Source organism: Rosa rugosa, chromosome 4, assembly GCF_958449725.1.
Source record: "Rosa rugosa chromosome 4, drRosRugo1.1, whole genome shotgun sequence".
Classification (NCBI taxonomy): Eukaryota; Viridiplantae; Streptophyta; class Magnoliopsida; order Rosales; family Rosaceae; genus Rosa; species Rosa rugosa.
In genome coordinates this window covers 40,044,364-40,057,760 of record NC_084823.1, presented here as the reverse complement: position 1 = coordinate 40,057,760, position 13,397 = coordinate 40,044,364, and the positions used below count along the sequence as shown (strand labels likewise).

The following is a 13,397-nucleotide window of genomic DNA, read 5'->3' as shown; positions in this document are numbered from 1 at the left end:
AAATTACTATTTTACCCATCAATTCTGACGTGGCACGACCAGAGAGACCAAACCAGAATCTAAATGTCCAGGAAGGACTATAATATCCTTGTCTTTTTGGGAAAATTACATGGGGATATATTTGTGGTTTTGTCACAAGTCTTCTTCTGCACTGAGACGCCACTCTTTTTTTCTTGAGTGAAGAGTTTTGGGTCTAAAACCCTAAAGCCGCAAAGACCCAGGTGAGTTTATTACCGGTTTTCATCTTTTAGTTCTTACCCATTACTTTATAATCTCTAGGGTTTGATCTGTTTCTCTTTTTTTTATGTTCATTTGAGTGTTCACAGAAGTCATATAGTCTCTCTTTCTCTTGCTCTCTGTTTTCTTCAACCTCTCACGGCCACAGTGATTTTGAACCCTAGTTGTTAAAGTTTTAATCTTTATAATATATGAAATTATATTTTCCCAAGTTAGAATTTTAGTTTTTGATGAGTTCTGTAGTTACTACTAGGGTTTAGGGTTGCCATATATGAATGTTAGTAATCAAATAGATGATTAGTTCTTACTGTAGGTGTGTTTGTTTCATTGGAAAAACAGATTGTAATTCAATTTTTTTTTTTCTTTGGTTCTTGAAGGTTGAGGAGATGGCTGGTGTTCGGGAGATCACTGCTGGTGAATTCATAAGAGTATGTGTTCTTCATTACCCGTGTTTGTGTTGCTAAGATGTTATAGTTTCTATTGAAGATAAATGAATGATTGATTGAAATGTGAAGCTGACTTTCTTTTTGTTACAGGGTGGCCATAAACAGGGCCTGTTTTCTCACAGAGGTGCTTTGAAAGGAAGAAGCCCTATGCTTTGGGGCTTGCTGCACAGTTCAGTGCGGGGTTCTGCTAATAGGAGAAATGCTTCATTGAGATGTCGTGCTCAAGAGAAGCCCACAGCTGTTGTTTCAGCTGTGAGCAGTTCGGTGGAGGCGCTACCAACTGTGGTTGAGAAGCCTTCTTCCTCAGTTATCCATTTTTATCGCGTCCCTCTCATTCAGGAGAGTGCAACGTCTGAGCTTCTCAAAACCGTGCAGTCAAAGATTTCGAGCCAGATAGTTGGTTTGAAAACTGAGCAGTGTTTCAACATTGGGCTCATTTCGCAGCTTTCTAGTGACAAGCTTTCGGTGCTTAAGTGGCTTCTTCAGGAGACTTATGAGCCGGAGAATTTGGGGGTCGACAGCTTTCTTGAAAAGAAGAGGCAGGAAGGGCTGAACACAGTTATTGTTGAGGTTGGTCCTCGGTTGTCGTTTACAACAGCGTGGTCTTCCAATGCTGTCTCGATATGTAGAGCTTGTGGCTTGACAGAGGTGACTCGTTTGGAACGGTCAAGGAGGTACTTGTTGTTTAGTAAGGGAAACTTGCAGGATCAACAGATTAATGAGTTTGCTGCAATGGTTCATGATCGGATGACGGAGTGTGTTTACACCCAGCAGCTCACTTCTTTTGAAACAAGTTTGGTTCCCGACAAAGTACGCCATATTCCTGTCATGGAGAGAGGTCGGAAGGCGTTAGAGGAGATTAATCAGGAAATGGGTTTGGCATTTGATGAGCAAGATCTCCAATACTACACCAGGCTATTCAAGGAAGAGATCAAGCGGAATCCAACAACAGTTGAACTCTTTGATATTGCACAGTCCAACAGTGAGCATAGCAGGCACTGGTTTTTTACTGGTAAAATTTTTATAGATGGACAGCCCATGGACAAAACTCTAATGCAAATTGTGAAGAGCACTTTGCAAGCAAACCCAAACAATTCTGTCATTGGGTTTAAGGACAACTCGAGTGCAATCAGAGGATTTCTTGTGAAGCAATTGCGACCGGTTCAGCCAGGTTCAACATCTCCATTGCACATGTCTGCACGTGACCTTGATATATTATTTACTGCAGAGACCCATAATTTTCCATGTGCTGTAGCACCTTACCCTGGTGCAGAGACAGGTGCAGGAGGTAGAATCAGAGACACCCATGCAACTGGAAGGGGCTCTTTTGTGGTAGCATCTACTGCTGGTTATTGTGTCGGAAATCTCAATATGGAAGGATCTTATGCTCCTTGGGAAGATCCGTCTTTCTTGTATCCATCAAATTTGGCCTCACCTTTGCAGATCCTCATAGATGCTAGTAATGGTGCATCAGACTACGGCAACAAATTTGGTGAGCCCTTGATTCAGGGCTACACTAGAACCTTTGGAATGAGACTCCCAAGTGGTGAGAGGCGGGAATGGTTGAAGCCAATCATGTTCAGTGCAGGAATTGGACAGATTGATCACACCCATATAACAAAGGGAGAGCCTGATATTGGCATGCTAGTTGTAAAGATTGGAGGCCCTGCTTATCGTATTGGTATGGGTGGTGGGGCTGCATCAAGCATGGTTAGTGGCCAAAATGATGCGGAGCTTGATTTCAATGCTGTACAGCGTGGGGATGCAGAGATGGCACAAAAATTGTATCGTGTTGTTCGTGCCTGCATTGAGATGGGGGAGAGTAACCCAATCATTAGCATTCATGACCAAGGAGCTGGTGGAAACTGCAACGTGGTTAAGGAAATTATTTATCCGAAGGGTGGTGAGATTGATATCCGGGCAATTGTGGTTGGTGATTACACAATGTCTGTCTTGGAGATATGGGGCGCAGAATATCAGGAACAAGATGCCATCTTGGTTAAACCTGAAAGTCGCGAACTTTTGCAATCAATATGTGAAAGAGAAAGGTGTTCTATGGCTGTTATTGGAACAATAAATGGTGAGGGACGTATTGTTTTAATTGATAGCTTAGCTATTGAAAAATCTAAGTCAAGTGGCCTCCCTCCACCTGATCCGGCTGTCGATTTGGAGCTTGAGAAAGTACTTGGTGATATGCCACAAAAAAGCTTTAAATTCGAGCGGATGGCAGATGCACGAGAGCCACTTGATATTGCCCCTGGAATCACAGTAATGGATGCTCTTAAGAGAGTTTTAAGACTTCCATCCATCTGTTCAAAGCGCTTCTTGACCTCAAAAGTAGACAGGTGTGTTACAGGTCTGGTAGCTCAGCAGCAAACTGTCGGGCCCCTGCAAATTCCTCTCTCTGATGTTGGAGTAATTGCTCAGACTTTTACCGGCTTGACTGGAGGTGCATGTGCCATTGGGGAGCAGCCAATCAAAGGTTTGTTGGATCCAAAAGCAATGGCTAGATTGGCAGTTGGAGAAGCACTCACAAATCTTGTTTGGGCAAAGGTCACTTCTCTATCTGATGTTAAAGCAAGTGGGAATTGGATGTATGCAGCCAAGCTTGATGGTGAAGGAGCAGCCATGTATGATGCTGCTAATGCTCTTTCAGAGGCGATGATCAAACTTGGTATTGCTATTGATGGGGGAAAGGACAGTCTTTCCATGGCAGCCCATGCTGCAGGAGAGGTTGTTAAGGCTCCTGGAAATCTTGTAATCAGTGTTTATTGTACTTGTCCTGACATAACAAAAACAGTAACCCCAGATTTGAAGCTTGGAGATGATGGTGTTCTGCTTCACATTGATTTGGCCGCAGGAAAGCGGCGATTAGGTGGCTCTGCTCTTGCTCAGGTTTTTGACCAGATTGGGAACGATTGTCCTGACCTTGAGGATGTTCCGTATCTGAAGCGAGTGTTTGAGGGAGTTCAAGGCCTTCTTGATGATGAACTGATCTCTGCTGGCCATGATATCAGTGATGGTGGGCTTCTGGTCTGTGCCCTTGAGATGGCATTTGCTGGCAATCGTGGCATTAATTTGGACTTGACTTCGCACCGGAAAAGCCTCTTCCAAACAATTTTTGCTGAAGAGCTTGGTCTGATTATTGAGGTCAGCAAGAAAAACTTAGATATGGTAATAGGAAAGCTAAGCAGTGGAGGTATTTCTGCAGAGATTGTTGGACAGGTGACTGCCACACCTTCAATAGTGTTAAAGGTGGATGGGGTAACTCATTTGAACGAAAGTACTTCTTTTGTAAGGGACATGTGGGAGGATACTAGTTTTCAGCTGGAAAAATTTCAGAGATTGGCTTCTTGTGTTGATCTAGAGAAAGAAGGGTTGAAAGATAGGCATGAGCCTTCATGGCAGTTGTCTTTTACTCCATCCTTCACAGATGAAAAGTATATGACCACGACCTCCAAACCGAAGGTGGCTGTTATTCGAGAAGAAGGAAGCAATGGGGATAGGGAAATGGCTGCGGCATTTTATGCTGCTGGCTTTGAGCCATGGGATATTACAATGTCAGACCTTCTTAATGGAGCTGTATCACTGCAAGAGTTCCGTGGAATTGTGTTTGTTGGAGGTTTTAGCTATGCTGATGTCCTTGATTCTGCAAAAGGTTGGTCTGCTTCAATTAGATTTAATCAGCCCCTTCTAAATCAATTTCAGGAGTTTTACAAGAGGCACGACACTTTCAGTCTTGGCGTTTGCAATGGGTGTCAGCTTATGGCTCTTTTGGGCTGGGTCCCAGGTCCTCAAGTTGGGGGTGTGCATGGTGGTGGTGGGGATCCATCACAGCCGAGGTTCATTCACAATGAGTCAGGCCGGTTTGAGTGTCGCTTTACTAGTGTAAAAATTAAGGACTCACCGTCTATAATGTTAAAAGGAATGGAAGGCAGTACTTTGGGCGTGTGGGCTGCCCATGGTGAGGGAAGAGCCTATTTTCCTGATGATGGTGTTTTTGATCGTGTGCTCCACGCCAAGTTGGCTCCAGTAAGATATTGTGATGATGATGGGATTGAAACGGAACTTTATCCCTTCAACCTGAATGGCTCTCCCTTGGGAGTTGCGGCAATTTGTTCACCCGATGGGAGGCATCTTGCCATGATGCCTCATCCAGAGCGCTGCTTCTTAATGTGGCAGTACCCATGGTATCCCAAGCAGTGGGATGTTGAAAAGAAAGGCCCTAGTCCATGGCTACGGATGTTCCAGAATGCCAGAGAGTGGTGCTCCAGAAATGGTTAGTATTTCAAAGTTCATTTGTGCAATACTGTTTGTCAATCTTTCTTTGCCTTGTTTGGAGCCTGATGCAAAGTCTATTTATTTTGTTGCAGATGCCTGATGAGTGTATGGCCAATGTGAGCAATCTAATAGATGACTTGAAAATTGAAACGTTGAAGCCCAGAGCTCAGCAAAACATGTTCTTTTCCGATTTGAAGTCAAGTCCAGAACACTGTATTGAGCTTTTCCTATAGGTATGTCCTGCAAGACAACAACACAGAGAGTTGGATGATTCTGTTTGATTACATATATTTACTCAATTAGTCCACTGAGGATTTCGAAATCATCAATTTCACTTGGTAAAACCTGCTACCAAGCCTACCGTCGTGTTTTTTCCCTAAAGCTAAGCTGATTTTGAGTTGTCTCTCGATCATAGTTAATAAAATTAGATGAAATTTTGAGTTCTGCAATACTATCAGTATGCTTTGCGTTGAGTTGGTCTATTTCCAAAGTGGATGTCTCTGATAATTGTTATCCATGTTCTTCCTAGATCTTCTCCTATTTTAATTTTGTTTTTTTTTTTGTTTTTTTTGTTTTTTTTTACGATTGCAATGGAACTGCTGCAACATATTAGGTTTGTTAAAAGAATACCATAAACCATCTTTATCATAATTTTCTTCCCAAAACCAAATGATGTATTTCCTTTCTTGATTCTCATTTTTAATTCTTTCTAGTTTCTACCTATCAAATATTGGGATATTATGATATATTCATCTATTAACACCTGAAACATAGAGGATGAAAAAGAATGAAATTCCTCAACAAAACTTGATCTAAACTTTTACCATTGTAGATTATGGAACAACATAGAACTGTGTTTTTTGAGATTCTTCCAGAGTTTCACTGGCAAGGGAAATGTACTCTTGCCACTTTGCAAGTGAGAATTCCATGCTGATGAGCCTACAGTTACCCTTGCTTCTCAATCTAGAAGAGTTCACTCTTTTTTCCTAGCCTATCTTTTTTTTTTTTTTTTTTTTTTTTGTGTTCTTTGTAACGATGCAAGAATGTAAGAACATGTCTCCCCAACTTGATTTTTCAATGAAAAGAGCTAGAACAGAGGGCATGCTGGATGGGCATGAAGATATAAATTAAATAACTGTTCACGGCATGGAGTAAAGCAGTAATAATCTCAAATGGGAACTCCTCATCGTATCAAAAGAAAAACTTACAAGTTACTCAACATGGATTTTAATCAAGTGCGTTACTTCAGGTCCATCAGCAGATTGAAACTTGACAAGCAGTTCTAGTTACATGATAAACTTTGTAATCCCATTTATCGAGAATACAAAACAAAAGAAAGAAAGAATTTCAGCAGCAGAACCTCTGATGTTCTTGAACAACAACGGTCATCCTTTTATCATTGCTGAATACAACACGGATTTTTCTTTGTTAACTGAGCTTTACCATTCTGATCCATAATTATGTTCAAATACAGCACTGGCAAAATTTGAAACTACCAAAAGGCTTTTGCCTGAGCATTAGATTACATCCACAATACAAATCCCAACAGTTCTGATTAACTCGACGAATGCAATCGCATGAAGAAAAAAAGATGGCCCATCAAAATTAGGCATCTCACTAACTGCTGCATCTTAGCTGTACCGAACAAAAACTATGACAGTATCATGGTATACTATGATTCCTTACCCTCCAATGGGTACCCTTGTAACTCAAATCAGCACAAATCCGATGTACAATAGAGCAGCTGTATTCCCACTAGCCCTTGAAGGTTTCCTCAAACCTTACCGAGGGAGGACAACAGAAGGACAAGAATCATTCCATTTTATGTTAAGAAATCTTCATCTCTTGGAAAACCTGCTTCTACGAACTCCCCTTCTTGTGGGGGTATGATTAATAATCCCAAATGCTTTCTCTTGACTCTGCTCCTCTTCCTCATCACTAGTTTCGTCAGACCTCCATCTTGCTCCATTGTTCAGAATTTTGTCCTCAGCTCCATAGCTGAAGATCAGAGAAATGTTCTATGAGAAAGGAATATATTATTATCTATATACACACACTGAAATAACAAGAATATGAACAGGAACGACGACAACGGTGAAGGGAAGAAAAAATTGAATTCTCACCTCAAGGATGTGTCCATTGGATCATCCTTGGAAGCTGTATGCCAAGGTCTAACATCCCTATCCATTAGGAAACCCTTACTAGACAAATTTGGATGTAGGTTATTTGCGGAATCTTCAAACAAGCCATTGTTGCTGCTAGTTGTAGTTACCGGATTTGTAGTAACCCTTTGGTAGTGTGAAGGACTTGTATTTTGGAATGTTTGGAACGGAGTGAGAAACACGTCCTGTTCCATTTCTGGTGACAATGTACCATATTGATTGTTGCGGAGACGGTTATTTGAAAATAACTTTGATGAACTTCTATTCATGTCCCTAGCTGCTGAGGCAGGACTAGCTCGATGACTCAGGGGAGTTGATGCATCCTCAAAATTGAAAGTCTTGTTTAGACTAATGTCAGCCTTTAATCTTGTTTCAGAATTGGTAAATAACCTTCCGTGCAGAACTGAAGAACTAAAGTTACCAAGTTCGGAGCGGTAGCTGCCAACCAATCCACCTCTTTTCTGGGGGGTTTCAGATATTGCTGGTTTCCAGGAAGGATTCTTTTGATCCGTCCATAGTGCAACAGAAGAATCAATGCACGAAGGAATCAGTAAACTAGTTGACTTTGATTCTTGCCCCTCATGAAGAGAAGATGTTTCTAACATTTCTGCATCACTAGAGGAGGTGGCCGCTATCTCAGGCACTTTTCCATCCTTCACTTGTTGGCGTTGGACTTCTGGTAGCAAGTCCATGCATTTATCCTGTTCATCCAGAGCATCTAATTGTTATAACAAATCAAGGAAATACAGTACATACCCTAAAGAATTTCAAATATGCTTCAATCAACGGATACCCGGCAGACTTTAGCATCAAAGAATATACTAAAAGATTATTTGAGTTTTAACCCTTGTTAACAAATCCAGCATCATACAACCACTTGATTGAGCTCTTTCTAGCAAGCCAAAAATTCTGTCCCACTTCAAACTATGTGTCACTTACAAAGAGCCCAATGCCTAAGGTTGTACACACTGTCTCACTGAGATATAGATTATCAACATCGACTTGAATAGACTACTTTTATCAAATTGTATTACATATGACATTACAAGATACTTTATTATAAAAGCTAAAGAATAAAGCAAAAAAACACTTACAATTAACCCAGTTCTCCAGCCACTCACTGATTTCATTCTAGATAAAACTTCTTCACAGACAGAATTCTTTGAGATGAACTCCTGCTCCAAGTTTTTAAGTATTTGATCAACTTGGTAAGCTTCAGAATATCTGTAGCGCTGAAATGGCAGAAAGTGATTTATGTCAGAAAATCTCATCAGAGAACTTGCTCTCATAAAAAGGGATCACTGAATTGTTACATTTTTTTTCTTTTCTTTTTTTGAGAATAAGAGCTAATAAATCAACAGACCAAGACAAAATAGTTTTGGAAAGAGTGAGACTCCTTTAAATACATATGTTCCACGAAGTAAATTCTAAGGGGATGCAATCACTTTCAGTTGTAGACCCCACTCCCCACTCACAGTTGTGGATATATAGTTGCAGCAATTAAGGTCTCCTATACCAACAAAACCTAAAAGTTAAATGCTCTTTCTTAAGGTTCAACGAAGCATGAAGATGGGCCCAGGAAGAAAAATTATAAGCTCTTTCCTTAAAGCTAGGCTAGCTCTTTTTACACCACCCAGAGGGGAACCGGAAGAAAAAACCACCAGTTATCAAGCTTCAGAGACAAATTGCTAAACGAAAATGATGATGACTCTTAAAGATTATAATCCACACTTGCATAGCAATATTAATGTCGGATTCAGAGCCATAATAGTACTAAACTTTGAATGAAAGTAAGCAGAAAATTACCTGGATATAAAATACCACAAGAAGGCTTCCAATAGTTGAGGAAGAATCACCCATAGCATAATCTAAGAGACATTTGTGGAGATGTTTCTCTTCACTGGAGTTCCACGGCAACTCTATCATTCTATCCACCATGTTCCGTCGAATACAAAGGAAACAAATTTCAGAAACCAATATCTCCACCCAGTCCTCCCACTTATATCTGTCATTTGAATCATCAGTCACACCCCCTAATTGACCAATCTTCAACTTCTTCTCCTTGACTTTGGTGCACAGCATTCTTTGATGTAAGAATGCTTCAGTAAAGAGTCCACACTCTACCCTCACCCGAACTGCAGTTACAGCCTCATTAAGTGAAATGGACTTTGAAGTACCATCACGCCCTGACCACCGTAAAACCGAAAGAGCAGTATCAGGATTTCCCCCTTCTAGTAGTACTTGTGCAATCTTAGGATGAGTCGCCGGGCCTGAGATCTCTGGAAGTAGGTGACAAGCTTCCTGAATTTATTATGAATAACTCAGCATTAATATTCCAGAAAAAAATAACATAATTCCAGAACTGACAACAAAGTTGACCAACTTCTATAAAATACAACATGCAACAATGCTGCAATATTTCATTATCTTCCCCCATAATCAAGTCATAAACATTCGAATTTGAAACTATTACATTCCAAAAATTATGTATATCCTTTACCTCGACTCATATTGATAAAGACCATAAACCAATTCAAGACTTTGAATATAGAAAAACATGGTTAACTTTAACTCGATATATATGTCATTCTTGAGTCAAAATCTAACTTCTACATTAGCAAAATTCAAGAACCCTTTCAAGACTGATCTAGACTTACAATAAGTACCTAGTATTTGAAGTAAAAACATTGATTGAACTGTTTGAACATGACTCCGAAGACATTGACAGAAATCAAAACTGGCATTCCAAAGCAATGACCATCTGGAAAATTAAGCAGAATTTACCTGCAGAGCCTCATCTGTGTGATCATCCAAGAGATAAAAGATTAAGGATTCAAGTAATAAATGCCTGGAGATACCAAAGGTAGCTCCAAAGTCCTCTAGAATGTGTCTCCAGTCCTCATCAGGCAGCGTCCAATGCCGATCATATAGATAATATAGAAACTATCATAAATTAAGGAAGTACTGATATCCATTTAAGGGGCGGGTGGTTGGACAGGAAGATGGATATATGTAAAATTTTGGAGAAACGCACAACATTTAAAGAAAATATAAAAATAACACAAAAAAATAAAAAAGGATACAGTTGCTTGCTTTGCAACAACCAAATCTGAACTACCACAAAGAAAAAGTATATCAACAGCAGCTCGAACATTTTCAAATGGATAACAACCTCTAATCCCTTCGATCTTAGACCTGTAAACAGATGAACGACCGTCCTTCTGTGCAAATGCAAGTTTCAACTCCTCTATCATTGTATTTCCTTGCTCATCCTCCAGATTTGTTAGAGCATCTTCAATAAACAGGGAACCTTCCTGTCCACTGGACTCTTCAGAGTTATTTAATGCATCAGGCCATGAACGCATAACTGCAGCTGATTTCCTTTCACGGACAAGAGTACGCCATGGTGTGATTTCAGTATGACGAGGCTTCACATTCTCAAGGAACTCATGTCGTATGCACCATTTCATAACCTCCATATGCTGAGGATCAAAAACCATATTTGAAAGAAAAATCACAAACTATTTGCAGACATATTAGATATGCTATTGGCAACATGGTCCATTTGGAAATTCCTGATTAAAAGAGTTGAAAGGAAAACAATCAAAGAATTGATCAAACTGATAAGGTTATGAATGTTATAAAAGACTAAAAGTAAGAAGCAACCTCACCACAAGGGAGCTCAAGGAGCACAATTAAGATTTGCAACATGAAAACCTATAAATGAATGATTTTTCTATGAACTAAAGTCCCGTATGCCATCACTTATGCTTTCATTACTTAATCGTACGGGTCACTAAGATGGTGTCTAGTAAAAGTATCCCTTAGGAGTTCTATGGAAGGATACAGATTGTAAAATCAGGTAAATCGTCCCAAAAAAAATAAAAGCAAAATCCAGTAAATTGTTACAGCAATAACCTGCTTTGTCTTTAATATGTTTTCTAGAAGTTGGTGCAAGTCATGAAGCTGAGATGAAAGAGACCCCTTAAAAGATGAATCCAAAACTTCAAGCACGTTAGATATGCCGGCCAACTGTGCTGAGAACTTAAGAAGTAGGCCCAACATAGTTTTCATCTGTTCTGCTTCAAGATTATCTAAGGATACGATAAAGGGAAACACACACTGTTCATATATGCAATGTATAAATAAGCGGAAAATAGAAGGCTTCATATATCAAAAAACTTAAAAGTTTATAAAGGATACAGATCACTTGAAGTTCTGTGATGATGTTCTGGAATGCTCGCTTGCACCAATCCTTAACGACCACCTCATCCAACAAAAAGGCAATAACAGGATCACTGGACACAGCACTTTCATCCAAACAAACATCTGTAACATCTGTTTAATCTCTGTTAAAGAAAACATAGAATTCTCCACACAGATATGGACATTTTACATAAAAGACAGAAGAAAATAATGAAAATCCTATATGCTTTATTGGGACTATCAGAATGCATTGATTCCTAGTTATCTGTTTATCTGTTGATTTTCCAGATTACTCAAATTAATCTGAGAGAGAACCATATAAATTCCTTACCCCCACAAAAAAATTGAGAAACAAACAGTTCTCATTATTTTTCCAGTACTTCCCTTACCATATAATTGGGAAGATAGCAGAACTTGTGTGATCGTATCAGAAGTGAACTAATAGTCTGTATGGTTCTATTTTGAAAATGAAATAAAAGTAAAGAAGAAAGGGTATAGACTTCATCAAAGGATACAGTGGCATATCAATGAAACTAAGTTATTCTCCAGGGCCACGTCAAATAAAGAATAAAGGCGTAGGACATCATTAGTTATAGGCTCCTCCCCATCCTCTTTCTCTTGAAACCTCTTATCACTTCTTTTAGATATAAGGCGAGCTTCAGAACACTGATCGTAAAGGCGGCGACGTAGCTTTGGGCCATTCTTTAGAATTGGAATTCTACAAATTGGGCAAACATCACACCGCTGGCTACACTCTGCACATAATGAAGCATGTCCACATGAGTTCAAAACATCCGTTACATAACGCCCACAGCTTCTCAAGTCCCTTGTTGCCCGACAGTGCTCGACTTTAGCCTCATTACATAACTCAATCAGATCAATAGATGCCAAATGTTCCAATGCTTCCTGAAATAAAATAAATAAATCAACACAGATACATAATCATAAGTTGTCAGGGTACATGGTTTTTACATACAACTCCAGATATTTCAGACCCTTCATGGAATCTACTGACACTGTATTGAAGATACACTAGTTATCCGACTTATGATAGCCATAGTGTTGCTCCAGGTCGAATAATCGCAGCCTAGTAAAGCTAAATATTTATAGGAAACAAGTGCGTTAAACCCCGATACTTTAACTTTGCCCATCCATTTCTTGCTAAGCTGCAATTGTAAGAATCAACACCTAAACAATTTGATAAAATTCCACCTCAGTCCACTTCTCTCAGTACTCTCTCTCTTTAACAGTGACACAGGAGGCAACTTTGCTATTGCACTTGGTAAACTAAATCAAAATTTACCAAAAATTCCCCAACCAAATACAAACTAGATTCTCCAAAGGCCTCACTGTTATCACCCTCTAGGGTTTTAGAACAATAAAAAAGACAACAGCAACAGTAACCAAACGGTAGCAAAAAAGCGAGCTAGGGTTAAAAAAATGCTATGTAATTAGGGAATAAAACCTGAACGGCGTGACTGTTGTAGTTAGGTTGCAGAGTGTGAGAACCAGATCTTGTGGCTATGCGGCCATTGATGATGGAGCTCGAAGCTCCGGTTGGCCCGTTGAATCTCCTATCCATTTCTCCGAGAGTGCGAGAGCTGATTCGGGAGATGTAACTCCGAATTGGTGAAGTGAAGGTGAGTGGTGTGTGTGGTGGTTTTAGGGTTCAGTCAAAGTAACCATTAGAGTAGTTACAGAGCTTCACAGAGAGAGAAGGAGAGCGAAATTAAAAAGAGGGAGGGTTTTGGGAAAGGGTTTCAAATTAGGATTTTGGGGGACGACACTGTAACTCTTTTTTGGGTACGAATGGAAAATTGACCCAAAATTAGGCCCACTCTATCTTAACCTCAAAGGAATTGGACAGCATAAGTTTTTTTTTTTTTTTTACGGTTCTAGTTGGACCTCCAAAATTGATATTTGGATCTCCTATCTTTTTTCAATTATCAATAGACTTTGTAAACTCATATGAAAAGACAAAGGGTCTCTGTCGCAATGGAGGCGATGAGGAGGTCATCAATGGCTTCTTTCTGCTCATTGGTGTAGAGAGACAGAGGCAGGTGGT

At 39.8% G+C, this 13,397-nt stretch overlaps 2 protein-coding genes across 2 annotated transcripts; one reads left to right on the top strand and one right to left on the bottom strand.

Moving 5' to 3' along the window:
* Positions 1 to 119: 119 nt before the first annotated feature.
* On the top strand, positions 120 to 5,413 carry LOC133743547 (probable phosphoribosylformylglycinamidine synthase, chloroplastic/mitochondrial). Its single transcript, XM_062171521.1, has 4 exons — positions 120 to 221; positions 615 to 665; positions 774 to 4,962; positions 5,057 to 5,413. The coding sequence occupies exons 2-4, from the start codon at positions 624 to 626 to the stop codon at positions 5,062 to 5,064; spliced, it is 4,239 nt and encodes a 1,412-aa protein (XP_062027505.1). The 5' UTR covers positions 120 to 221; positions 615 to 623; the 3' UTR covers positions 5,065 to 5,413.
* An 889-nt stretch (positions 5,414 to 6,302) lies between these two features.
* On the bottom strand, positions 6,303 to 13,129 carry LOC133743548 (E3 ubiquitin-protein ligase HOS1). Its single transcript, XM_062171522.1, has 10 exons — positions 12,798 to 13,129; positions 11,848 to 12,238; positions 11,330 to 11,464; positions 11,045 to 11,220; positions 10,210 to 10,608; positions 9,911 to 10,069; positions 8,933 to 9,427; positions 8,221 to 8,358; positions 7,088 to 7,827; positions 6,303 to 6,962 (listed from the first exon to the last, which is right to left on the bottom strand). The coding sequence occupies exons 1-10, from the start codon at positions 12,912 to 12,914 to the stop codon at positions 6,803 to 6,805; spliced, it is 2,910 nt and encodes a 969-aa protein (XP_062027506.1). The 5' UTR covers positions 12,915 to 13,129; the 3' UTR covers positions 6,303 to 6,802.
* Between the last annotated feature and the right edge of the window lie 268 nt (positions 13,130 to 13,397).